Genomic DNA, 27398 nt, shown 5'->3' on the forward strand with positions numbered 1-27398 from the left:
AAAAAAAATTAGCCCAATTTTAAGTTGGATGTCAAAGCGGTGTATACAATTACATAGATCTGAAAACTATTTGACTTTAGTACACTTGATTGTACATTAGCAAATAAGTATAATTCACAGAGATTTTCAGCACTACAAAATGCAATATACTACATTTTTTTTATGAATATCTGGAGCTACTTCTTCCAAAATATTACATTTTCTTTTAACATAAAACCTCATATTTCGGATCAATATTGGTGTGTAATTCAGACCAATATCTTTATTTTCAAAGACCAAATAGTCGATTTAAACCGTTCAATATGATTTCAATATGAAAATGCACTTGCATACTAAATTTTCACATTTCTAAAAATTATTTTACTATTATTTTAGATAGGTAGAAAATCACTACTTTTGAATAGTAAAAAATCTTTAAATCTTTAGATCAAGTGATTTTCTACCTATCTGAAATAATAGTAAAAATATTGCAAAAATGTAAAATTTGACCTACACATACATTTTCATACGATGATCATGTTCAGATTGATTATTTGAATTTTATAACCAGTAATATTGATTCAAAGTACGAACCAAAGTGTGCTATGTTATGCTTAGTATCATAGCCTCATTCCATTTCATGTACAAATTATTCTGGAAATGGGATATCTGCAAGATCCTCTCTATATGGCACAACCTCATTCTCTCCATCTCCAGAGCATATGTGCACCCCTTTCTCCATTTCGACCGGCGCCTTGTAAGAAGCCGGTGCAAATGTGATGGTGTCTTTCCGAAGCGTCAAGTAACCGACGGCAATGATGTAAATCGCCATGAGAGGGAATACTACGATGCCTATTATGACGCGTCCGGCTTTCGGCAAACTGCTTTTAAGCAACCAGTCGGTGAAGCTGGTGCTAAGGAAGTATATGTTTATGCTGACTATCATCAATCCCAGTAGCCATGAAATTATTATTATCTGGTTTACATTATTACATTATCAGTATAAATATTTTTACATATGAAATGTGTAGAATGAAAGAAAAGAAACGAGGATATAGAGCTTATTCTTTGGTGCTATAGTACTATGCATAGCGTGAATTGTTCCGTACTATGGATCAATATATTGATTTTCAAAGTTCAAATAGTCGCTTTGAACTGTCCAACATGATCTTCATATGAAAATGTACTTTCTGACCAATTTTTTTTTTTTTTTAAATTTGTTTACTATTCTTTTAGATAGATAGAAAAACACTGCTTTTGGATGGTCCAGAATTTTCAAATCAAGTGATTTTCTACCCATCTAAAAAAACTAGTAACAAAATTCTAAAAAATGTAAAATGTGATCTGTGAGTACATTTTTATATGAAGATCATGTTGGACGGTTCAGAGCGACTGTGTGGATTTAAAATCAGAAATATGAGTTCAAAGCACCAACCGCTGTGTGATGTTGTGTCATATGCATATTACCATAGCCTCACTCAATAAATTCACAGATCTTTATATATTTGAATTAGTAGTTACCATAGCTGGAGGAAAGTTAGATAAAATATTATTGAGACTAACCCATATGGAGTTTCTGTGGGGCCCCATTTTGGTGCTGCTACTGCTGAACTTGAGAAGAGGTATGAGAGCAAATGGCAAATCAAATGATAATATCATCTACAATTCAACAAATTATGAAAATAAATCAAATTCTAAAATCACATAATCAAATCTGAGTATATTCTCATTTCTTAAAATAAAATTTTATTAATTACCGATGCTATGATAATAAGGCGACCAGCACCAGCAGTTCCACCGATAATTGACACTACCAGACTCGGAGCAATGGCAATGCAACGTGTCATGAGATTTTGTTGCCACTTTTTCATCTTTATGTTCAAAAATCCCTGTTTTAAATCATCTATCATCAGTAATTTCACCAATTTTCTCAAAATGTAAAAGCAATTATATGTAAAAAAAAAAAAATGATCGAGTTGTGTTGAGTAGATAAATTTTGTTACCTGCATGACATACTGGCCTGCATATGTACCAGTAATGGTTGAGCTCTGGCCAGATGCTAGCAATGCAATTGCATAGACAGTTGAGCCTGATTTACCGAGAACATTCTGAAATCAACATAAAAAAATGATTATAATTCAACTTAGACCTACATATGATACAAGCATTACAAAAAATGTTTATTAAATCTAAATGCAATTATATTATCTTTGGTGAGTGAGGTTACGGTACTATGCATAGCTAGCGCGGATAGTCTATCTGAACCGTTCAACATGATCTCCGTATGAAAATAAACTTGAAGATCAAGTTTTACATTTTGTAGATTTTTTTACTATTTTTTTAGATAAGTAGAAAGACACTACTTATTTAGATAGGTAGATTATTTTTACTATTTTTATAGATAGGTAAAAAATTACTTTCTACCAATCTAAAAAAAATACTAAACAAATTGTAAAAAATGTAAAATTTGATCTACAAGTACATTTTCATATGGAGATTGTTGAGATTTAATGTATGTTTATCGCATTAATGGAAGTTATAGGGTCCTTTTGGTAAGAAAGCCTTTATAAGAAAGAATAGGGTTACAGATGTAATTTGTGATGCTTATAAAGGCCCAAGAGAACCAAGAAATCAACACATTTCATTTTTGAACTATTTCTTTTTGGTATCAGAGCTCAAGGGTGTACAAAAATACTATCGACCCACCCGACCTGTCTGACCCGTCCGATCGACCCGTATTTTACCGGGTTGAGATGCTACTGGGTCGGGTACGGGTTGGATTTTGACAAACCCGTTACTCTTGGTCGGGTCATGAATTTGCTCTTAATAACCTGTTTATACCCGGACCTGGCCTCAAATCTATGGCCCGTACCCTTTCCTCCTATCTTATTGCCTAATTTCTTCGTATTAGTAGTAGGTGTGGTAAACTCGAATTGCAATGATTGATGCAGCGGGATACTGGCTTTTTGGGGCTGTTATGATTTTTCCATTAGGTAAAATTTTATCTAAGTTTTCTAAGACTGAAACTATTGCATTTCAATGCTAGTTAGGTGTTTGAGGAGATGAATTAAGGTCACAATTTCCATTAGGCATAATTTTTTTAACAAGGTTCTGTATAAGAAACAGAATCTCATACCCATATTGCTATTGGTTGGTGTACTGGTATAGTGCAAGTAATTACAAAGGTGAATTGTTCTAATTGGTATATTTACCAGGTCTTAATTTAAAAATAAAGTCTACTTGGTTACTTAGTATATAATAGATTTCGATCAAAATTTTAACCCGTTTAACCCGTCTAACCCGCATAACCCGTAATAACCAGTATATAAAAAAATAGATGGGTTGGGTTGGGTAATGGGTGGGTCAAGTAAAGAAATTTTTTAACCCGGTGTAATCGGGTTGGATTCAAATTTTAATAAGATATCATCGACCCACCCGTTGTACACCCCTATCAGAGCTAGGTTTAGCAGCTGCCGTTTTTTTTTCCATTTTTCCCCGAATTCACTGTAGCTACAGTAACCACGAAGCCCAACCAGAGAGGAGCTCCGCCGGGCTCCGTCTGGCCTCGCCGTGGCTGTCGCAGATCCGAGCCAGATCAGCTCCGATCTCTTCTGTGAGCTAGTTCCGCCCTCTCTCTGCTCCGCTTAGGTCTGATCCGAGCACAGTAGCTCCGCCACCTCGTCCTCTTGGCCGAGCACAGCAGAGCCACCACATTTGGCTCAGTTTTTTGCCTAGGTCAGATCTGAACTTGCTCTTCTCCTCTTCTTTGGCCGGTTCTCCTTCTTCTAGGCCGAACCAAAGGTACGAAAGGTTGTTCTTTGCTTGATTTGGCCGGCGTGGGGGGCCTACACCCCATGATACCCAAGAAGCGAGTTTGGATCGGGTTTGATCGGGTTTAAGCTCGAATCTTGATGAGGTAGATCAAGATCGGGTCAAGAAAGAGAAGAAGAAAGGGGGAGATGATCTAGATTCGTCTTGAGGGTGCAAGATCGGGTCTTTACGAGAAAAAAAGGAAGAGGTTTGAGGATGTCAGGAGATGGAGATGGTATGGGAGGTACGGGATTGGAGTGTCTGGGGAAAATCGATCCTGAGGTTCTAAAGGTCTTGGTCGGGCTTATACAGGGAGCTAGTGCCTCGACTAAGCTTGCTATCTCAGCACCTGCTCAGGTGCAGGTCAAGCTAGATCTTCAGAATGTGGAGCTGAAACTTGATGGATCAGCCACCTATTTGAGTTGGTCGCGTCGGGTTAAGAGGGCTCTATCAGGAAGGAACCTGGAGGGGTATCTGACAGGTGAGAAGGGGGAGCCAGCGAAGGACTTGGTTGAGCACAATGAGTGGAAGACTGCTCATAGCCTGCTGCATACCTGGCTTCTGAACTCGATGGTCGCATCTATCGCTATCACGGTAGATGGCATAGAGGCCGTGAGTGATGTCTGGGGGAAGCTGCAGAGGATCTATGCAGGAGCCGACAACAACTTGAGGGTGTTCCAGATCGCGCGGGAGATAGAGGCAGTGGCACAGAGAGAGAGATCGATCCAGGAGTATGCCGCAGAACTGGAGCGACTGTGGGCAGACTATAATTATTTCTCACCACCCGCGTGCTGCAAGGACCCCGAGTGCAAAAAAGGAGATGATAGAGTTCAGAGGAGGACTATGCACTTTATGAGGGGGTTGAACCCGGCATTTGAGCCAAGGTGTGCGGTGCTACTAGCTCAGTCGAAGATTCCCTCACTGGATGAGGCGATCTCGGCTATGATACAGGAGGAGAGCCGAATTGGACTGCAGGCTGGCGCAGGAGGACTTCCACAGGTGAAGTCAGCTCTAGCAGTCTCCAACTCAGGTAACACAGGGTACAGAGGTGAGACTCGACAGTGCTACAACTGTGGTGAGGTAGGTCACCTGAAGCAAGCTTGTCATAAGCCACCCAAGGAGAGAGACACAGGTGGGAGGGGGCAGTTTGGGAGTCGTGGTCGCGGCCGTGGAGGTCGGAGAGGTGGAAGAGGAGGCAACCGGGCACATCTGATGGTTGCAGAGGAGGAAGAAGAAGCTGGTGGGGATCTCACCGAGGAGGATCAGGCACTCTTGGATGGGTTCTCTCAGATGATGAGGAAGCAGAAGGTAGTGAGTGTGGGAGATAATGCATCCACCCCATCTTCATCAAATGGTAACTTTGCTCTGTTTGCTCAGTCAGCACAAGTACTTATGATTCACTCGCTCTTGCTTCTATTCCTACCACTAGATCAGTCGAGTGGATAGTTGATTCTGGTGCGTCTAGGCATGTGACGGGTGCTGCTGGGGAGTTTTCTTCCTATACTCGCCTAGCAGCTCCAGAAAGCATCTAGACAGCTGATGGTACAGCCCGGCCTGTGATTGGTAAGGGTGCAGTAAAATATACCAACTCTCTGACTTTGTCTAATGTTTTGCATGCTCCTTCTTTTCCCGTAAATCTCTTATCTATAAGTGCAATTATCCTCCAACTAAATTGTGTTGTTACTTTTGATATTCCTAAGGTGATCTTCCAGGAGAAGAGGACGGGCAGGAGGCTCGGGACTGGTACATGGCATAGTGGACTGTGGTACATGGATCGAGATGGGATGGACTCAGCCCTTTCGTCCATTGTGGAGAGCCCTGGAGGAGTTGGGAGTAGTGTGGAAGATTTGTTGCTACTCCACCACAGGCGTTTGGGCCACCCTTCTTTTGGTCTTTTGAGTTGTTTGTATCCCATTTTATTTGAAAATTCTAATAAAGATAAACTTGTTTGTGATGCTTGTGAGTTGGGCAAGCACACTAGGAGCTCTTATGTTAGTTCTGGGTTTAGGAGTTCTAGTACTTTTGATTTGATACATTATAATGTATGGGGACCTTGTCCTACACCTACTATTAGTGGTTTTCGATATTTTGTGACTTTCATTGATTGTTGTTCTCGTATGACTTGGCTTTATTTGATGAAACACAAGAGTGAGGTCATTTCGTGCTTTAGGGATTTTCACAAAGGGGTTCAGACTCAATATGGGGCAGTTGTAAAGGTATTGAGGTCTGATAATGGGACAGAGTACACCAACAGGGCCTTTGGGGAGTATCTGTCATCCCAGGGAATAAAGCATCAGACCACTTGTCCATACACACCTGAGCAGAATGGGGTAGCAGAATGAAAGAATAGGCATCTCCTGGAAGTAGCTAGGAGTATGATGTTTGCCATGAATGTACCGAAGTACTTGTGGGGCCAAGCAGTCAAGACCGCTGCCCAACTGATCAATAGGATGCCCTCACGAGTATTGGGGTGGAAGTCTCCGTTTGAGGTGTGGCAAGGTAAGAATGGGTATATCCTTCCTTTGAGGACCTTTGAATGTATCTGTTTTGTGCAGGACATAAAACTCAATGTGGGAAAACTGGACCCAAGGGCGGTCAAATGTGTCTTTGTGGGATACTTAGTCACCCAAAAGGGGTATATGTGTTGGAGCCCCATTGAGAAGAGGTTGTTTGTGAATTTGGATGTCACGTTTCGAGAGCTTGAGTCATACTACACTTCTGAGGTTACCTCACCCTTTGAGGACTCGCTCGATACTGGAGGTACGAGGCGAGAGGGGGAGAGTAGTAGTAGTGATGAGATGCAGCAGATGGTGAGTGTAGGGGCTATGCCTTGTCCAGTTGTGGTGGAGTCGCCTATTGTGCTGATTATAGAGCTGGCCATTGTGCCGAATCAGGGGGAGACTGATCTCGAGGGTGGTGGACCTGAGGCTCAGGGGGAGCTGAGAGTGTACATGAGGAGACGAAAGGAGAATGAGGAAATAATACCTACAGTGCCGCTTGTGCCAAGTCCCTTGTCTCTGCCTACCTCGACTCCTGAGACACCTTCCCCATCCACCGCAGACTCAGAATACACAGGTAATATGATTCCTCTCTCTACTCCTCCCACTCCCCTATCGGTAAGGAGGACTCCTCGCGAGAATGCAGGCATTCCTCTTGACCGATATGGTTTCCCACATGACATTGCCAAATTTGTCTCTTACTCACACATATCACCTGTACATGGAGCATTCATTGCATCTTTGGACATTGTCTCTATTCCTAAGTGTTGGCAGGGTGTTAAGGAGGATCCAAAGTGGGAAGCAGCCATGCAAGAGGAACTTGAGGCACTCGCCAAGAACAAAACTTGAGAGCTCGTGTCACTACCACCTAGCAAGAAGGCAGTTGGATGCAAATGGGTCTTCACAGTGAAGCAAAGCCTAGAAAGGAAGGTCGAGAGGTACAAGGCCCGATTGGTGGCAAAGGGGTACAGTCAGACCTATGGTATAGACTATGATGAGACCTTTGCACCCGTGGCGAAGATGAGCACAGTACGAATGCTAGTTTCCTTAGCCACAAATGGGGGGTGGAAGTTACACCAACTCGACGTGAAGAATACTTTTCTTCATGGTGACTTGTTGGAGGAGGTGTACATGGAGATACCACCAGGTTTTGGCACGAAAGGGACAGTGGGTAAGGTGTGCAGACTCAAGAAGTCTTTTTATGTGCTGAAGCAATCCCCTCGAGCTTGGTTTGACAGGTTCAGGAAGGCTATGGTAGGCATAGGGTATCGGCAGACCAATGCAGACCATACAGTGTTTTTTAGGCAACGAGGAGCTCACACCACTATGCTTGTTGTATATGTGGATGATATGATTATCACCGGGGATGATGAGAGTGAGATCGCTCAGCTGAAGGTGAGATTGGGCAAGGAGTTTGAGGTAAAGGACTTGGGGCGACTTAGATACTTTCTCGGCATTGAGGTGGCCCGTGCCCCCGAAGGAATTGTTCTGTCCTAAAGGAAGTATGTGCTAGACCTGCTCACTGAGACAGACATGTTGGGGTGTAGACCTGCAGTTTCTCTAATTGATGTGAAGGCCAAGATGAGCGCAGAGGCAGGAGAACAGGTTGATCGTGAGAGGTACCAGAGACTGGTAGGTAGATTGATCTATTTGACACATACTCGTCCCGATATCTCATTTGCAGTGAGCGTGGTGAGCCGCTACATGCATGACCCTAGGAAGGACCATATGGACGCAGTGTATCACATCCTGAGGTACCTGAAGAGTGCAACGGGGAAGAGCTTGGTTTTCAGGCAGAATTGACACATGAACATTGAGGGCTATTGTGACTCTGACTGGGCCAGTTGCCAAGATGACAGGAGGTCCACATCTGGCTACTGCATGTTCGTAGGGGGCAACTTGGTCTTTTGGAAGAGCAAGAAGTAGCCAGTTGTTTTGAGATCGACAGCAGAAGCCGAGTATATGGCTATGGCATTGGGAGTTGCTGAGATGGTGTGGTTGAAGAGGTTGTTAGAAGAGCTCAAGGTGAATCATGGAGCTCAAATGAAATTGTGGTGCGATAGCAAGTCAGCAATCAGTATTGCAAACAATCCTGTACAGCATGACAGAACCAAGCATGTGGAGATCGATAGGTTCTTCATAAAGGAAAAACTAGAAAGTGGACTATTGGAGCTGAGTCATGTAGCTACTGGAGATCAAGTAGCTGACTGTCTCACCAAAGAACTTAGCTCAATAGATCTAGATAGGTTTTGTGACAAGATGAGCTTGATAGATATCTTTTGCCCATCTTGAGAGAGAGTGTTGAGATTTAATGTATGTTTATCGCATTAATAGAAGTTATAGGGTCCTTTTGATAAGAAAGCCTTTATAAGAAAGAATAGTGTTACAGATGTAATTTGTGATGCTTATAAAGGCCCAAGAGAACTAAGAAATCAACATATTTCATTTTTGAACTATTTCTTTTTGTGGTGCACCAGCCGGGAATCGAACCCGGGTCTGTACCGTGGCAGGGTACTATTCTACCACTAGACACATTTCATGTTGAACGGTTCGGATAGATTGTTTAACTTTCAAAACTGAGATATTGATCCATAGTACGGACCAAACCACACTATTCATAGTACCATAGCCTCACCCATCTTTGGTAAACAATTTAATAAATAAAAAATAAATAATGATCAGTGATAAGAATTAAACAAAGAGATCTATTACCTTAAGCAAGAAAGAAGCAGAGTCGACGGTGAGGTTGCTACATTTCTCCGCATTGTCCGCAGAAAGATCTCTAGCCTTACATACTGTACCAGAGACTGATACCACCGCGATATTAATTAGCAGTGCAATAAACAACGCAAAGCCACTCTCAATAAGAAAGAACCTACAAGTATCCTGAGATAAAACAGTACAAATTTCAATAATAAAGCAGCTCTGGAATGTTTTACTTCTTGCTTTGATATCCATTTTCAAAGTCCAAATAGTTGATCTGAACCGATCAACATAATCTCCATATTAAAATGTACTTGGATACCAAATCTTGCATTTTTTTGAATTTTTTTACTATATTTTAAATAGGTAGGAAATCAAAGTTATTCAGAAAATTCTTAACCATGAAAAACAGTGATTTTGTACCTCAAAAAAATAGTAAAAATGTCCAAAAAAATGTAAACTTTGGTCTCCAAGCATATTTTAATATGGAGATCATGTTGAACGGTTCGGGTCGACTGTTTGGACCTTAAACTCGCAAAATATGGATGGGAAGTAAAACATGGGTTTTACTTCCGAAAGCACTGTAGTCGAACTTTTTTTTTTTATTGTTAAAAGTTGCTCGAATCAGTTCCACTATAATTCTAAGCTTACATTAAGTCCTTTGACAGATGCCGGGGTCTTCCTTGATAACACCAGAGCTGAATGCAGGAACAAATTGTGTCTGCACAAACATCATATTTTTTTGTTTTGTTTTATTTATGTTTAACCTTTTTAACATAATTCATTCTTGCAATGAAAACTACATTTGGTGATTTGCTTTAAGTTTTTTCATTTTAAGTAGGAGATATATATCCTAAAAAGAAAGGCTCTAAGTTTTTTCATTTAATTTTTTTGTTTTTTCTGGTTTCTGATTTGCTTTACCAGAAACTGTTTGCTGTTCTGTTTTTTGTTTTCATTTTTTTTCCTTTTTACTCGCCCATATATATCCATGGGGTTTAATCTCTAGACCCTACAACAATGTTACCAATTGCGGTTAATCAAATAGGAGCATGACTCCTATTCTTATTCTTACTAAAAAAAACTACGTGTTAAATCTTACGGCATGACGAGAGAACCGAGAAGGGCAATTGCATCAGCTGTCGCACCATCGCCATTGAGCTTGGGCACAAACAATCCCTTGATGACCTCACCGGCAGGGGGTTTAATGTAACCCATCTCTCCAAAGAAACATGCCGCCATGACGAGAATAAGCATCGATATTATGAACTCCAGCTTTCGCACCTAATAAAATTAACAAAGGTTTAGGGTGGTTTTGTTAGTTTTCCAGTGTTTATGTAAAATTCAAAATCACAATTAAGATTTTCAAGACACAAATCAGTTACCCTGTATTTCTTTCTTGGTAGTAAATTTTGTCGGTGGATGACAATGCAGTAAATGATACAAAATAGTATTATTCTCTTCATTGGATCATACCATTGGGGATATGATTCACTACACTAGTAACTTTTTGGGTTCACATTTTATAATGTTATAAAATTAATGGAACAGTGACTAATCTACTTGGACATTTCATCAAACACCTTGTGTGCACTATATAATCTCAAGTACAACAATTAAAGAAAGGATATCAGACGAAACCCCAGAACGAAAAGGTTTGCAATGGTTATCAACCACACTGGGGTTTCAAATAATTCAAACTTTTTTTGAACGAAAATAATTTTGAGTGACAAAAATGTATTTTGAGCCTTTACACCATTATTATACGAGAATACAATCTGTTCCGCTCTCGTATCAACAAAAAATAATAATAAGCCTCCAAATTGGGCTGGGCCGAACCATCCATTCTGGGCCGAATGGAGAAAAGAGAGTAATAGTTGAGACAGCGAGACAAAGGGGGTAAAGATTTTAACAGAGTAGTTTTAACTTCATGCAGTGCACGAACTCTAGAATCAAAACAGCTTTGCATCTGGTCCGTGCGCTGCATGAATCGAAAAATGCTCTGTTTATATTTATAAGAGAACTTACCCCATATCTTTGCAAACCCAAAAGTAGCAGAGTACTTGAACCGGTGATGAGAACGCCAACCCAAATGGGTATATGAAATAATATGTTCAGTGCAAAAGCTGTCCCTATCACTGCATGCGCCATCACAAATTATTTCATTTATTTTAAGCCTGTGAATTGAAGAAGATAGTGAAAGTGATATATGGTGAAGCAACAAACCTTCTGGTATATCTGCTGCAACAACTGCCAACTCAGCAAGAAGCCATAGACAGTATCTGATGAATGTCGGATATTCGCTCTTGCATATCTCGGCTAGATGTCTCCCTAAAATAATTATACCGAACCGAACCAATACATGTAAATCATATATAAATAAATATACACTGATACACAAACAAAACCGACTTTTCTGCTGTCAAGGGAATTAAATTGTATATATGTAGTCTCAGTACCTGTTACTACGCCGAGATTTGCAGCTAATGATTGGATGATCAGTGCAAAAAATAAACCGATCAAAATAACCCACAGGAGCTGAAATTTTTCAAAAAAAAGGAAAGAATATAATAGCATAAGTACACTTTAGTTAGTTCGTTTTTATGACTCGCATGCATCATTGAAGGAAAAAAAATCATGTAATGAAAATAATTAATTTCACCTCGTACTTGTGATTAGCTCCCGCTTGGAGATCAGTTTCGACTGTTACAGTATTTAAAATCAAGATTCAATATACACTAAAATTCCTTTTAAATAACAAAAACGTGTCTCAATTCTGTAATTGATCCGAGAAAGCACAAACAACTGTGCGAAGAGAAAATAAAACTTACAATTGCCAGGGTCAATATATGCCATCGAGACGAGGAAACCAGGCCCGATATGTGCTAAGAATCTCTTCCATCTCGGTGCCTGCTCAATTTATATCATGTGTTAAATTTAATTCATGTTCGATATAAGTCATATAACCCTTGCTAATTGCTATATACATGGTTCTCAAACTCGGAATCGGAATCGGAATCGGAATTTTGATTGTGAAATTGAAATCGGATGAATCGGCAAGAATCGGAATAATCAAATCACTAACTCGGATTTTTTGGCAGAAACTTGTTTTGTAGCCAAAAAGTAGAAAAAAATTGATAAAAAAATTATATTAAGACAAAATATTACACTCAAAATATCTACTAATTACATAATGTAATACAAACATTATAGATAAGATACACTTTTTAAACATAGTTACGTGTATTTAAACATATTATCTTTGTTATCAATTATGTAATATTTTTGTTTGTTTGTCCAGTCAGTTAATGATTTATGCAGTCAGTTCATGGTTACAAATAGATACAATGAGTTATCTATTGGCAAAAAGCTCCATCAGTTTCTTTCCTTTCAGTCATTTTTTTTGTTGCAATGTACTTATCAACCACCAGAATTTGGAATGTACAGTAATTCGCTAGTGGTGTTTGGTTTCACTCATTATCTATTGGATATTATTCTCATTTTATTGAGTAAGCATTTAAAAATAATTAAAAAAATTGTTAACTCGGACAAGCTTGGGTTGACTCTGCCTGCAAATCAGATGACTTGGCCGAGTCAAACACTGTTCAACCGAGTTTTGCTTAAAAAATCGCATGGGTTCAAGACTCGGGTGAAACTCGGACCGGACACGGCCGATACCGAGTTGAGTCGGCCGAGTTTTGAAACCATGCCTATATATATATTGTATATTTAAATTGGATTATATCCTACTGTGCCACATCTTTTGCAAAACAAAAACAGTACTTGAATCCGGACTGCATTATATTGTGTCTGAACAGTTCCATTAAGTTAGTGCGTGTTAATAAACAAAGAAAAAAAAACCTAAAGAAAAAAGAGATAAAAATGAGACCTGGAGTTGTTCATCTAATTTACACTTGTTCTCATCATCTATAGGAACTGGTGCATCATTTAATTCATCTATGGAAGCAACTCTTTTGCTGCTAACTTTTCCAGTCTCTCTTTCCTCTCTAGTAATCTCCATTCTTTGGGTGTAGCTTGTACTAAGTTTTTGGTATTGACTTCAGCTAATCTAGCTATTATATATATATATAGCTTGTCATCCATTTGATCTTCTGTGGAACATATATATAATTCTTTAGGTGCAGTTCCCGCATTCTGACAAGCCTAAAAGAATCGGTGTTACGTACCGCTTTAATTCTTGCAATAAAAGATTGATTTCAAACAACAAATTCAAATAGTTGAAACCGATCTATCTTACTAGTGACGTGTTTACATATCAAATTTATAATTTAATTTATTGTAAAGTCAAGAGGTTAAAAATGAACGGACTAAAATTATCTTATAAATCTTTTTTTTTTTTTACGCTTGACTTTATAGTAAACTAATTCAAAAATTTATAAATTTGATATGTAAACACATCACTTGCAAAATAGGTTGGTTTCAACGGTTTGGATTCGTCATTTAAAATCATTTAAATTGAATTTGGAAAAATTGGTGAGTTTAAGAAATTTGGTTTTGGAGTTAAGCTCAATTATATTCAATTAACATAAAAGAATTTTGGTACGTACGTAGGAATCTATTAAAGGAAGATGGTACATCACTATTATTTCCAACAAGATATATATGACAAGTTTATAAAAAAAATATTGAATGAAATTTCAGATGGATAATTTTCTAACTAGTAACCAAAATAAATGCTTTAATTTGACAAATCCATTTAATATAATTAAATTGTGCAATTCATAGCTAGCGCAAACAACTAATTAACTTTTGCAACCAAATTAATACAATATTGTAATAAGATAGGATAATAATTAAGGATATATATAGAGAACTATTTATGAACTAGCTAATACTCGTTTGACTTTGACAACCTTAACTTGTTGGCACATGGTTAATTAACTATTTTTAAACCAAGAAAATTATTTCTTTTAATAAAATCACAATCTAGTTTCGTACGCTACAAAAATGACGGCACCGGTACGTACAGATCTCTCTTGCATTAATTCTTCTTTAATTTATTTGTCGCATTGTACCGATTATATTGTAACTATTGTACAGATATGCTTGTTTGACCTTAAGATATTTTGTGTTTATATCATTATATATATTAAGATTGGATTAGTGAGTGGTTGATACGTAGCTAGGGCCAGCAATGTATAGTTATATATATGGAGTGTGATGTGCAACAAAAGATTGTTTTAACTTAGAGAGGGAATTAAATATATATATATATATATGAACAAAGTCAACATATATGAGCTTAACTCGATCACTAAGAAATTAATTAATTAAATTGTTAAATTAATTTGTGGAATCTTTTTAGTTTATCCGTATACAAGTAAGAGGTCGAAAATTGTTGAAATCCGACATACTAAATATTTTTTAAAGATTATATTAGAGGTATTGAAATAATATATATATATATATATATATATATATCTATAGAAGAAATATACCAAATTGAAGAATAAGACTATTTCTAAAATATCCTAGAAAATTTTGGAAATAAATAAATATTTTTTTTCGAAATATTTTAATTATATACAATGAAAAATATCATGATAAGTTGTGCATAAGCTCTCTTATACAAAAAAAATACGAAATAGCTACATATAGGGGTGTTCATTGGGTCCGGTTTAGTCAGTTTTGAACCGAACCAAATTAGTTTGGATCAAACAGTTCGATTTTTTCAGTTTAATGACTCGACTCGGTTCGGTTTGAAAATTTGTAAAACCGAAATAACCAAACCGACCGAACTTTTATATATTATGAATTTGGTCCGGAGACCGTCCCAATTTATTTTTTAATACCCCGATTTATTTCTTAATCAATTGCTTTAAATACTTCGATTTATTTCTCAATATTTTAGTTTATTTCTTAATATACTTCGGTTTATTATAAATCAATTGCTTTAAATAAAGAAATTAATATATATATTTTGGTTTGAACCGAACAAATCAAACAAACCGAAATAAAACTTTGATTCGGTTTGGTTCAGTTGCAATGCTAAATCGGTTCGATTCGGTTATATTTTTGAAACCAAATCATGACTTTGATTTGTCTAATTCGATTTTGTTTCAACCGAACTGAACCGATAAACATCCCTAGCTACATACATCGATTGATCCTTAACCCATCAACCTACATCACCCGTACAAGTCATCTACATAGATCGGAAATTAGTTATTTAACGACACAAATACATTTAATATATTGGATATGCAATTTTAGAAAAGAGTAAATTGGACATCATATATTTAATGAGTAGAACTAGAGTGCTCTTAAGCTTACCAAAGTTTTGGTGAACTTAACTCTAAAACTCATCAAATCGATTTCAAATGACGAATCCGAACCGTTGAAACTCATCTACCTTACGTGTGATGCATCTATATGTGAAATTTTTAAACATTCAAATTAATTTAGTATAAAGTCAAGCGGTCAAAAACGTTCAAAAAATGAATGCACTAAAATTAATTTATTAACCTTTTTAATTTTGACCGATTGACTTTATACTAAATTAATTCGAATGTTTAAAAATTTCACATGTAGATGCATCACACGTAAGATAGGCGGATTTCAACGGTTCGGATTTGTCATTTAAAATCGATTTGATGAGTTTTAGAGTTAAGCTCACCAAAACTTTGGTGAGCTTAAGAGCACCCTAGTTCTACTCGATATTTAATATATTGCAAATATGTCCATAATCAATTTTCAAAAAGATAAATAAACTATCAAGCTGTTACATGTACAAATTTTAAAAAAAAATTTGACAACGAAGGGACACCAAACATATATTCCATTGACTAAAGAGAGACATATATTAAAATATAATACCTGTCAGATGAGAAGAATAAAATATTGAATAGTTTTTCATGAAGAACGGAGCTCGAAAACATTTTTTTTTTTCTTTAGAGAGGTGAGTTCAAATATCTCCATTTAAGTCCCATCTTGTTTTTGCTTTTTAATTTTTTTATAGATAAAAATTTTATACTTAAATATTAAAATAAATTATTAGCTGTGATCTATATTATTTTTACTATACATATAAAAATTATCACTTTTCGATTTGGTTTTATTTAAACTAATAATTAAAAAAGAGATGAGCTACGGTGAGTTGCGAAGTAAAACACATTTTTACTTCACGCCGTATTTTTATTTTGAAAGTTCAAATAACCGATCCAAACTGTTAGATGTTTAATCCATATTGAAATGTACTTGGAAACCAAATTTTACATTTTTTAGAATTTTTGTACTATTTATTAAGCATTTTTGAAAATTGCTGTTTTGCTGTAAACAGTAAAAAACAGTAAAATTTTCTGGACCATCAGATCAGCGACATTCAAAATTGCTTAATAAATAGTAAAAAAATTCCAAAAAAATGTAAAATTTGGTCTCCAAGCACATTTCAATATGGAGAACAAGATGAACGGTTCGGATCGACGTTTTGAACTTTAAAATCGCAAAATATGAGCGTAAAGTAAAATAGTCGCTTTACTTCGCAACTCACCGTAGCCCATCTCTTTAAAAAAAATCAACTTCAAAAATTATTCACATCAATATATTCTTACAAGCTCTTAATACTAATTAAAATAATATTAAAATATTGTATATCTTATACATATATACATAGAAAAAGTACTATAATATTATATCTAACAATTTATTTTGATAGTTGAGTAATAAAATTTTAATTATTATATAAACTTAATACTATTAAGATATAAAAATGAAGTAATTTAAACTCTTTCCATCTTTTTAATATATAAAATTAACTAGATTATAAACTTCTTATTGCTCACAACTTTACTTTTTTTTTTTTCCGCTTTCCATGTGCCAAGTGATGAATTGACGTCCTAAATTATCGAAATAAGGTGGAATTTCTTGCATGCTCTTGAATTTTTTTTTGAAATTAGGTATTTTCTTTCTAAAATTCATAATATCATATATATTCTTTGAAATTTTGAAAACTCACAAATTTAAGTAATTTATTGTCTTTTCTGTTAAAACTCATTTTAAATTTAGAAAATCTCATTTTACTCTTAATTTAAAAAATAAAATAAAAAGCCAATTTAAAAGAAAAATTTAATCTTTTAAAAGAAGAGATTGTGTGAAATAATAATTTATTTCTCTACTTGTAGCACACACAATGCAAATAAAAAAATGAATTATTTGTTGCCACAAACTGACCCGTTAGCACTACTTCATGTTTAACCCTAAAAATGCGACACGTAAAACTTGAGTGCAACATAGTACACTTGCATAAAATATGAATCAGCGGGATGAATAATAAAATATTTAGAGTGTAAATCAGTGTTGTAAATAACGGCATGTGGTCGTCAGATGGATAGGGTACCGTCAAATGATTAATTTGAAATAATCGGAAATAATCAGTCATAATCGGAAATAATCAGCCGATTAGTCGAGAAAATCCATAACGGTTTGTTCAATGCCAATGATTAATTGACCTAAATGGACGTTTTTTACAACACTGATATAAATATATTTAAGTCTGAAATTATAGCTACACATGTTTTACCCTAAAAGAAATGACAATGCGAAATCGATCAAGATATATAAGTGGATTTTCATAAATCACTCACAAACAGTTAGTATTTTGAACATAAAATGGTTATACAAACTCGGATTTGAGTGATTCAAAATTATGTGGAAAGCTTATAACAATATATATCTACAACTTTTCTATTTTAAGTTTTACAAATTCGGAATGAATCATGGCCATAAAAATTGTGTACAAGCATGGCTGTAACATTTTTTTTTTCTGGACTTTTAGAAATTACCGTCAGCTGTTAGTATTTTGAGTTTTTGACCATAAAGCCAAATTGTAGATTTTTTATATGAACATAAAGCCAAATTGTGAAGGTTTGAATTATTGAATACACCTGTGTCGGAATTCGCATCCTCTGAGATATCTCATATTTTGCGTGACTTTTTGGAAAAATCTCAACCGTTTAAATATGTTATGCACAAATCTCAAAGCTCAAAGAATACTGCCCCTGCGCTATTCCAATTTCCAAGTAGGCATCGGACACGTCGGTCACGCAAAATGTGAGATATCTCAGAGGATACACAATTGAGGGGAAGGGAACTAAGTTCTTTTTTATAAATTAAAATTTTAATTTGCTTTTTTTTATTTTTATAAAAATTTATACAAAATTTTTCTCTCATAAAATAAATGTACAACATATTTATTTATCCATCTCTGCATCTCAATTTTATAGTTCTGTCCCTCTATGTTATGCATTCATTACTAAACACCCAGTTTTCAACATTAGAAACAAATAAAACGAGAATTATACTTAAAATTCGTTATATTTCCGAGTTATTTGAACTCTTGAATTATGCAAAATTATTCGGCAATTCAGTCATAATGAAATATAATTAAAAAGTTAATAATTTGCGTATAAAATACGAACCATGTTACTATTGTCCTGTGGACTTTCAAGTATAATTTCATTCATAATGAGTTACTACTGTTATAATATATAAAGTTTAGGTTGAGGTTCCTTGATAAGAGATGATTTGAGTGTTAGTTCATATTTTGTTAATGAGGAATAAATGCATTCAAGTGCAATTTTTAACTTAGGTGTGAGAGGTTGTAGATTTGAAATATGAAAATAACAATATTCTTTTATGGAATTAAATAGTTGGGTCAACTTTTATTAAAAAAAAAAGAGGGTTCAAATGCCTTTATTTTTTGTGCCTCCAATATGTTTTTATTTTTTAAAACTTTAATAATTCAAAATTTAAAACTTAAAAGTTAAAATAAAGAGTTAATTTTATATTTACCCTTCAAAACTCCTTAAATTTTCTATTTACCCCTATACTCTTCAATATTTTTAATATATCCCTTAATTCTTTTTATTATTTCCTATTTACCCATAAAATTAATTACTCACATTTAAATACTATTAAAATCTATCTTTTCCAATTATACCCTTCTTCTTGCTTAGAACACTTAATTTATCCCTCAAATTATTTGCATATATTTGGTACTAATTAAAAGATTAACCCTTAAATGGAACATCCCATTGCCTGAAGCAGAGCCTCCGATTAAGGGAGATCCGTGCAGTGCTATTGTTTTCCCCATTATGTACTTACTAATCAAACAAACCAATGATGTAAATGGAGCACACAGATTTCATATATAAATTAATAGATTTAAGTAGAGAAGGTTGTCAGGGCAAACAAAGCACTAACACAGATTTCATATATAAATAGATTTAAGTGGAGAAGTTTGTCTCCATCCTTCAATCGTGTCCTTTCTCCCATTTCTTTTCTATGGATCGCCATATAATTTTTCAATGTCAGATCTGAGCAAAGGCACAAGAAGGTCATAGAAACCATCAACGAATTTGCTATAGAGATAATTTAATCAAAAGAGGACCAATTACAACTGTCACAGAAACAAGGTTTGTTTTCACGATTCATGGCTACGATCAAAGACAGATTTTATCTATGACGAACTAAACATGATGTGCAACAACCTGAAATAGAAGCACATGTTTAAGGGAATAAGAGATTTTTCCTTTTGACGTGGCAGAAGGGAGCTTCACCGAATTTACTTTTTAAATTTTGATGTGGGAAATTCACGGGAAGAGATGTTTGCTTTAGTTTTTCATTTTCTACCATGGTTGAAGAGATCTAGCAAATTCTTCCATAAAAGACTTATCCACGACTCCACATGTTAATTTCAGGGATGGAATGTTCTAAGTAAGAAGAAGGGTATAATGGGAAAAGGTAAATTTTAATAACACTTAAATGTGAGTAATTAATTTTACGGGTAAATAGAAAAAAAAAATAACAAGAATCAAAGGATATATTAAATATAATGAAGAGTGTACGTAGGGGTAAATAGAAAACTAAAGAAGTCTTAAGGGGTATATAAAAAATTAACTCTAAAATAAAATAATTAGATGTGATCTATATTATTTTATCTATATGCTCATAAAAAATTATCACATTTCAATTTTGTTTTTATGTGAATCAATAAGTTCAAAAATCAACTTCTAGAAATTATCCACATTAGTACATTTTTTACAAACTCTTGATGACAACTCAAATAAAATTGAAATGTTATAATTTTTTACAAGTGCATAGATAAAATGATGTAGATCATATCTAACGGTTTTATTTGATTTTAAGTTTTAAATTTTGGATCATTAAATTTTTAAAAAATAGAGACATAATGGAGACACAAAAAATGGAGGCATTTGAAACCCTTCTCAAAAAAAAAAAAAAAACAAAAAGCCCAATTTTTAGCTGGATGGCAAAACGGTATTATCAATTTACACAGACCTGAAAACTATTTGACCTTAGTACACTTGGTTGAACATTTGTAAATAAGTAACTAACATTCACAGACATTTTCAGCACTAACAAAATGTAATATATTGCATTTTTATTTATGAAAATGTAATACATGGAGCTACTTCTTCTGACCTTATCTTCCAAATATTACATTTTTTTTTTTTTGAGATTAAAAAACAACTCATACTTCTAATGAACATTGCTCATAGTTTGAATCAATATCTTCATTTTCAAAGTCCAAACAGTTGATCGGAATCTTTCAACATGATCTCCATATCAAAAGCACAAGCATACTACATTTTATATTTTTTTTTAGAATTTTTTACTATTTTTTAGATAGGTAGAAAATCAAGTGATTTTCTACATATCTAAAAAATTAGTAAAAAAATTCTAAAAATGTAAAATTTGACCTACACGTACATCATGTTCAGATTGACTATTTAAACTTTACAAATAGTGATATCGATTCAAAATACGAATCAATATGCGCTATGCTTATTACCATATAACCCTCATTCCATTTCATGTACATATTATTCTGGAAATGGAATATCTGCAAGATCCTCTCTATATGGCACAACCTCATTCTCTCCGTCTCCTGAGCATATGTGCACTCCTTTCTCCATTTCGATTTGCATCTTGTCAGAAGCCGGTGCAAATGTGATAACTGTGTCTTTCCGAAACGTCAAGTAACCGACGGCAATGATGTAAATCGCCATGAGAGGGAAAACTATGATGCCTATTATCACACGTCCGGCTTTCGGCAAACTGCTTTTAAGCAACCAGTCGGTGAAGCTGGTGCTAAGGAAGTATATGTTTATGCCGATTATCATCAATCCGAGTAGCCATGAAATTATTATTATCTGGTTTACATTATTACATTATCAGTATAAATATTTTTACATATGAAATGTGTAGAATGAAATAAAAGAAACCAGGATATAGAGCTTATTCTTTGGTGCTATGGTACTATGCATAGCGTGAATTGGTCCGTACTATGGATCAATATATTGATTTTCAAAGTTCAAATAGTCGTTTTGAACTGTCCAACATGATCTTGAAAATGTACTTTCTGACCAAATATTTTTTTTTTTGAAATTTGTTTACTATTTTTTTCGATAGATAGAAAAACAGTGCTTTTGGATGGTCAAGAATTTTCAAATCAAGTAATTTTCTACCTATATAAAAAAATAGTAAATGTTTTTTTAAAAAAAATGTAAAATTTGGCATGCGAGAACATTTTCATATGTAAATCATGTTGAACGGTTCAGATCGACTGTGTAGATTTAAAATAAAAAATGTGTCCATAGCGCTAACCGCTATGTGATATGCATATTATCATAGCCTCACTCAATAAATTCACACATCTTTATATATTTGATTAGTAGTTACCATAGCTGGAGAAAAGTTAGATAAAATATTATTGAGACTAACCCAGATGGAGTTTCTGTGGGGCCCCATTTTGGTGCTGCTACTACTGAACTTGAGAAGAGGTATGAGAGCAAATGGCAACTCAAATGATAATATCATCTACAATTCAACAAATTATGAAAATAAATCAAATTCTAAAATCACATAATCAAATCTGAGTATATTCTCATTTCTTAAAATAAAATTTGATTAATTACCGATGCTATGATAATAAGGCGACCAGCACCAGCAGATCCACCGATAATTGACACTACCAGACTCGGAGCAATGGCAATGCAACGTGTCAGTAGATTTTGTTGCCACTTTTTCATCTTTATGTTCAAAAATCCCTGTTTAAAATCATCTATCATCAGCAATTTCACCAATTTCCTCAACATGTAAAAATAATTATTTGTAAAAAAAAAATGATCGAGTTGTGTTGAGTAGATAAGTTTACCTGCATGACATACTGGCCTGCATATGTACCAGTAATGGTTGAGCTCTGGCCAGATGCTAGCAATGCAATTGCATAGACAATTGAGCCTGATTTACCGAGAACATTCTGAAATTAACATAAAAAAAATGATTATAATTCAACTTAGACCTACATTATATGAAACAAGCATTACCAAAAATAATTATTAAACCTAAATGCAATTATATAATTTTTGGTGAGTGAGATTATGGTACTATGTATACTGCTGATAGTCAATCTGAACCATTCAACATTTTCTCCATATGAAAATGTACTTGAAGATCAAGGTTTACATTTTTAAGAAGTTTTTTTAGATAGGTAGAAAGTCACCACTTTTGAATGGTTTAGAATTTTGAGATGGATCAAGTGATTTTCAATTTTCTACCTATCTAAAAAAATACTAAAAAATTTGTAAAAAATGTAAAATTTAATCTACAAGTACATTTTCATTTGGACTTTCAAAACAGAATATTGATCTATATTACAGACTAAACCGCGCTATGCATAGTACTATAGCCTCACTCATCTTTGGTAAACAATTTATCACAAAAAAAAATATATTAATGATCAGTGATAAAAATTTAACCAAGAGATATTATAAAATAGATCTAATTACCTTAAGCAAGAAAGAAGCAGAATTAAGTGTGAGGTCGCTACATTTCTCCGCATCGTCCGCAGAAAGATCACGAGCCTTACATACTGTACCAGAGACTGATACCACTGCAATATTAATTAGCAGTGCAATAAACAATGCAAAGCCGCTCTCAATAAGAAAGAACCTACAAGCATCCTGAGATAAAAACAGTACAAAAAATTATTATTAATAAATAATTGTGGGTAATTTACATAAAAATCCAATTTATGCAATTTTATCGAGAAAAAAGCTGTTTTTAGGGTGATTTTTTTGTATATTCCTGAGACAATTCGAAATTACATATTTTCCCCTCTATAATTCATAATATCATATTTACCTTTCTAAATTTAAAGAACTCACAAACTTATCATTAAAACTCATTTTAGATTTATAAAATATCTATTTTAGCTGTTATTATAAAAATAAAAATATGTAGCATGTTTATGAGACATGTTTGATCTTCATATTGACTGATTGTGAGGACAAATGGTTCATTTTCTATTTGTGATGCACGTACAAACGTATGTCTTCATGGCACTGTGTATGCATCACGAGTAGAGAAACAAACTATTTGCCCTCAGAAACCGACCAAATAAAAGATTGAACATTTTTAGGGTGATTTTTTTGTATATTCCTGAGACAATTCGAAATTACATATTTTCCCCTCTATAATTCATAATAAAAGACTGAACATTTTCCTTATACATAGTATATATTTTTATTTTTTAACAAAGGGTAAAATGGGTATTTCCAGCTTGACCTGCTACCTAGTTACTTTTATAAATTTTAAAATGAGTATTAATAGAAAAGACAATAAATTTGTGAGTTTTTTAAATTCAGAAGGGTAAATATGATATTATGAATTTTAAAGGGGGGAAATATCAAAATACCTAATGTTGAGGTTTTTGAGGGGTATACATGAAATTTCCCCTCTTTTATTGTTAGAAGTTATTCGAATTAGTCTTACTGTAATTCTAAGCTTACATTAATTCCTTTGACAGATGCCGGGGTTTTCCTTGACAGCACCAGAGCTGAATGCAGGAACAAATTGTGTCTGCACAAATACCCAATTTTCTTTATTTACACAAAATCTGATGAAAACTAACAGATATATTTTATTAATTTTTTTTAACAGAATTAATTCTTGCAATGACAATTACGTGTTAAAGCTTAAGGCGTATAGCGGATTGTCCGTACTATAGATAAATAATAGTCAATCTGAACCGTTGTAAAAAATTAATAAAATAATATAAAAGTTTTAAAATTTGATAAATTTTCATATGGAGATCATGTTGAATGGTTCAGATTGACTGTTTGGGTTTTGAAAACATATTTATTGAGAGTAGAACTAGGGTGTTCTTAAGTTTACCAAGTCTCTTAATGAACTCAAGTCTAAAGCTCATCAAATCGGTTTTAAACAGCGAATCTAAACCATTGAAATCTGCCTATCTTATGAGTGATGCGTCTACATGTAAAAAAAATTAATTTTAAAATTAATTTTGCATAGAGTCAAGTGGTAAAAAAAGGTTCAAAAATGAATGCATTAAAATTAATTTATTAACCTTCTAATTTTGACCGCTTGACTTTATACTAAATTAATTCGAATGTTTAAAATTTTCATATATAGATACATCACTCGTAAGGTAGGCGAATTTCAACGGTTCGGATTCGTCATTTGAAGCCGATTCAATAGATTTTAGACTTGAGTTCACCAAAAGACTTGGTGAGCTTAAGAACACCCTAGTTCTACTCATTTATTGATCCATAGTAAATACCAATCCACGCTATGCAAATCGTAGCCTCACTTAATATGTTTAACTTTTTTTTAAAAGAATTCATTCTTGCAATGAGAACAATGTGTTAAAGCTTACGGCATGACAAGAGCACCAAGCAAGGCAATTGCATCAGCCGTTGCACCATCGCCATTGAGCTTGGGCACAAACAATCCCTTGATGACCTCACCAGCCGGGGGCTTAACGTAACCCATCTCTCCAAAGAAACATGCTGCCATGACGAAAACTAGCATCGATATTATGAACTCCAGCTTTCTCACCTAATAAAATTAACAAAAGGTTGAGGTGGTTTTGAGTATAAAGAGTATCACATGTCAAATTCAAAATCACAAATCAATTAACTTTAATTAGATCATGGAAATGGGGATCGATGGTTCGCCACATTCTCATGGTGCCAGTAACTACTTGGGCTCACATTTTATAATGTTATAACACCAATGAAACAGTAACTATTTTACTTGGACATTTCGTCGAACACCTTATGTGCACAATAGAATACAAAAGTGCAACAATTAAAAAAAAGGATATCAGACCAAACACCAGAACGAAAAGGATTGTGATTGTGATCACCACTATTCCTTTACTTTGTTATCATTTACTCTGCGGTTTCAAATAATTCAAAATATTTTTTAATGAAAATAACACATTATGTATTTTGATTCTATAATCCTGCTGTCATCGACTCTAGAGCATCTCCAACAGTGATTGCTTATGGATTGCTTATGCTGATGTGTCAATTGTTTTTTTAATTGCTGGGTTGTATGGCTATTGCTTATTTAGCAATTGTTGGAAAGAATTGCTTAATAAGAAATCATTTTCTAAAGATGAGTTGGCCAAATGTTTAATTCTCAATTGTTTGATTGATTGCACCAATGTAAGAGTGAATTGCTTAATTTTTAAAATTTCTATAATTGTTAATTTAGCAATTAATTTCAATTGCTGGATTGGAGATGCTCTAATAAACAAAAATAAGCTTCCAAATTGGGCTGGGCTGAACCATACATTCTGAGCCGAATGGTTTATCCTGGGCCCAATTCAGGTGAGAGAAAAAACAAAAACAGAGAGGCTCTAACAACTTAGTAAAGATTCTAACAGATTAGCTTTTACTTCATGCAGCGCACAAACCGTATGCAGTACTGTTTTGATTCTATAATTCATGCGCTGCATGAAGCCAAACTACGCTGTTAACATCTTTACCAAAGAACTTACCCCATATCTTTGTACGCCCAAAAGTAGCAGAGTATTTGAACCGGTGATGAGAACGCCAACCCAAATGGGTATATGAAATAATATGTTTAGTGCAAACGCTGTCCCTATCACTGCACCATAAAAAAAAAGAAATTCATTTACTAAAGAGTCTAAGAAGAAGATAAGATGCGTTCACCATTTAATCTCTTCATGCATTCATTCAATCAATCAATCAATCAGAATTAATATATAATTGATAATGAAGAAAAAAACCTTCTGGTATATCTGCTGCAATAACTGCTACCTCAGCAAGCAGCCAGAGACAGTATCTGATGAATATCGGGTATTCGCTCTTGCATATCTCGGCTAGATGCCTCCCTGTAACAATTGTACCAAACTGGTACATTTAAATCATGAATAAATATAAAACCGAGATTTTTTTTCTGTGAAGTATCAGTACCTGTCACGACGCCGAGATTAGCAGCTAATGATTGAATGATCAGTGCAAAAATTAAACCGATCAAAATGACCCACAGGAGCTGAAATTTTTCACAAGAAAGGAATGAACATATAGCATAAGTACACTTTAGTTTGTTTTTATGACTTGGAATAATGAATGATTGAACGAAAAGAGAATCGGGTAATGAAAATAATTTCACCTCATACTTGTGATTAGCGCCAGCTTGGAGGTCAGTTTCCACTGTTACAGTAATTCAAATCATGATTTAATATACACAAAAAGTTCCTTTATAATAACAAAATGCATCTGAATTCTGAAATTGATCAGAGCAAAGAGAAAAAACTTACAATTGCCAGGGTCAAGATATGCCAACGAGACTAGGAAACCAGGCCCGACATGTGCTAAGAATCGCTTCCATCTCGGTGCCTGATCAATTATTATGACGCGTTAAATTTCATGTTCGATTTAACCTCGCTAATATATCGTACATTTAAAATGGATTACATCCTACTGTGCCACATTATTTTCTTTACTTAAATCGAGACTGCATTATTGTGTCTCAACTGTTCCATTAAGTGCTTGTAAATAAACAAAGATAAGAAACAAACCAAGAAAAGAAAGAAACAATGAGACCTTGAGTTGTTCATCTGATTTGCACTTGTTATCAGCATCTACAGGAAATGAGGCCTCTTTTAATCCATCTATGGCAGCAACTCTTTTGCTGCTAACTCTGTCACTGTCTCTCTCATCTCTAGTGACCTCCATTTTTCTGATACTAGCTTCTACTTCAAATTTGTTATAGACTTCAGGTAATGTAGCTGTTATATATATATAGCATATCTGGTTCTCCATTTGATCTTCTGTGTCCCATATAATTCTTTAATTAGGTGCAGATGCCACATTCTGACAAGTTTAAAAGATATTACAAAGCCTTTAAAATTTTCAAATATTATCCATATTTTGCTTATATTTTAATACGTCTATTCAGTATATAATGAAGACATATATTTAATAAACAAATAATTTTGATTAGAAACTTATTAAATCTCTTCCAACAAAATATGATAAGTTTAGAATACATTTTAATGATAGATCAAATCGGTAACTTTAATTCTAGCTA

The 27398-nt window shown here is 34.5% G+C and overlaps 2 protein-coding genes across 2 annotated transcripts; both read right to left on the minus strand.

Annotated features, from left to right (window-relative positions):
* Positions 1–540: 540 nt before the first annotated feature.
* Positions 541–13029, minus strand: LOC144564144 (metal transporter Nramp5-like). The gene is made up of 13 exons (XM_078313684.1): positions 12877–13029; positions 11819–11897; positions 11650–11690; positions 11447–11525; positions 11214–11318; positions 11016–11125; positions 10090–10271; positions 9642–9711; positions 9000–9173; positions 1983–2087; positions 1737–1868; positions 1543–1638; positions 541–955 (listed from the first exon to the last, which is right to left on the minus strand). The coding sequence occupies exons 1-13, from the start codon at positions 13006–13008 to the stop codon at positions 629–631; spliced, it is 1632 nt and encodes a 543-aa protein (XP_078169810.1). The 5' UTR covers positions 13009–13029; the 3' UTR covers positions 541–628.
* A 7694-nt stretch (positions 13030–20723) lies between these two features.
* On the minus strand, positions 20724–27079 carry LOC144564143 (metal transporter Nramp5-like). Its single transcript, XM_078313683.1, has 13 exons — positions 26912–27079; positions 26626–26704; positions 26478–26518; positions 26279–26357; positions 26092–26196; positions 25840–25949; positions 24709–24890; positions 23822–23891; positions 22820–22993; positions 22186–22290; positions 21947–22078; positions 21753–21848; positions 20724–21181 (listed from the first exon to the last, which is right to left on the minus strand). The coding sequence occupies exons 1-13, from the start codon at positions 27041–27043 to the stop codon at positions 20852–20854; spliced, it is 1635 nt and encodes a 544-aa protein (XP_078169809.1). The 5' UTR covers positions 27044–27079; the 3' UTR covers positions 20724–20851.
* Positions 27080–27398: the final 319 nt, after the last annotated feature.

This window comes from Carex rostrata, chromosome 13 (assembly GCF_964058835.1).
Source record: "Carex rostrata chromosome 13, lpCarRost1.2, whole genome shotgun sequence".
In the NCBI taxonomy this organism is placed as follows: domain Eukaryota; kingdom Viridiplantae; phylum Streptophyta; class Magnoliopsida; order Poales; family Cyperaceae; genus Carex; species Carex rostrata.

What these genes read in the sequence shown, in the direction of transcription:
- LOC144564144 (XM_078313684.1), bottom strand. Translation starts at nt 13,008, where the DNA reads ATGGAGATTACTAGAGAGGAAAGAGAGACTGGAAAAGTTAGCAGCAAA. An exon ending in CTCGGTTCTCTCGTCATGCC is followed by an intron (nt 9,712 to 10,089) that starts GTAAGATTTAAC and finishes ATGTTTGTGCAG; the next exon opens with ACACAATTTGTTCCTGCATT. An exon ending in CAGGCCAGTATGTCATGCAG is followed by an intron (nt 1,869 to 1,982) that starts GTAACAAAATTT and finishes GATTTAAAACAG; the next exon opens with GGATTTTTGAACATAAAGAT.
- LOC144564143 (XM_078313683.1), bottom strand. Translation starts at nt 27,043, where the DNA reads ATGGAGGTCACTAGAGATGAGAGAGACAGTGACAGAGTTAGCAGCAAA. An exon ending in GCGCTAATCACAAGTATGAG is followed by an intron (nt 26,358 to 26,477) that starts GTGAAATTATTT and finishes GAAAAATTTCAG; the next exon opens with CTCCTGTGGGTCATTTTGAT. An exon ending in CCCACAGAAACTCCATCTGG is followed by an intron (nt 21,182 to 21,752) that starts GTTAGTCTCAAT and finishes AATGTAAACCAG; the next exon opens with ATAATAATAATTTCATGGCT.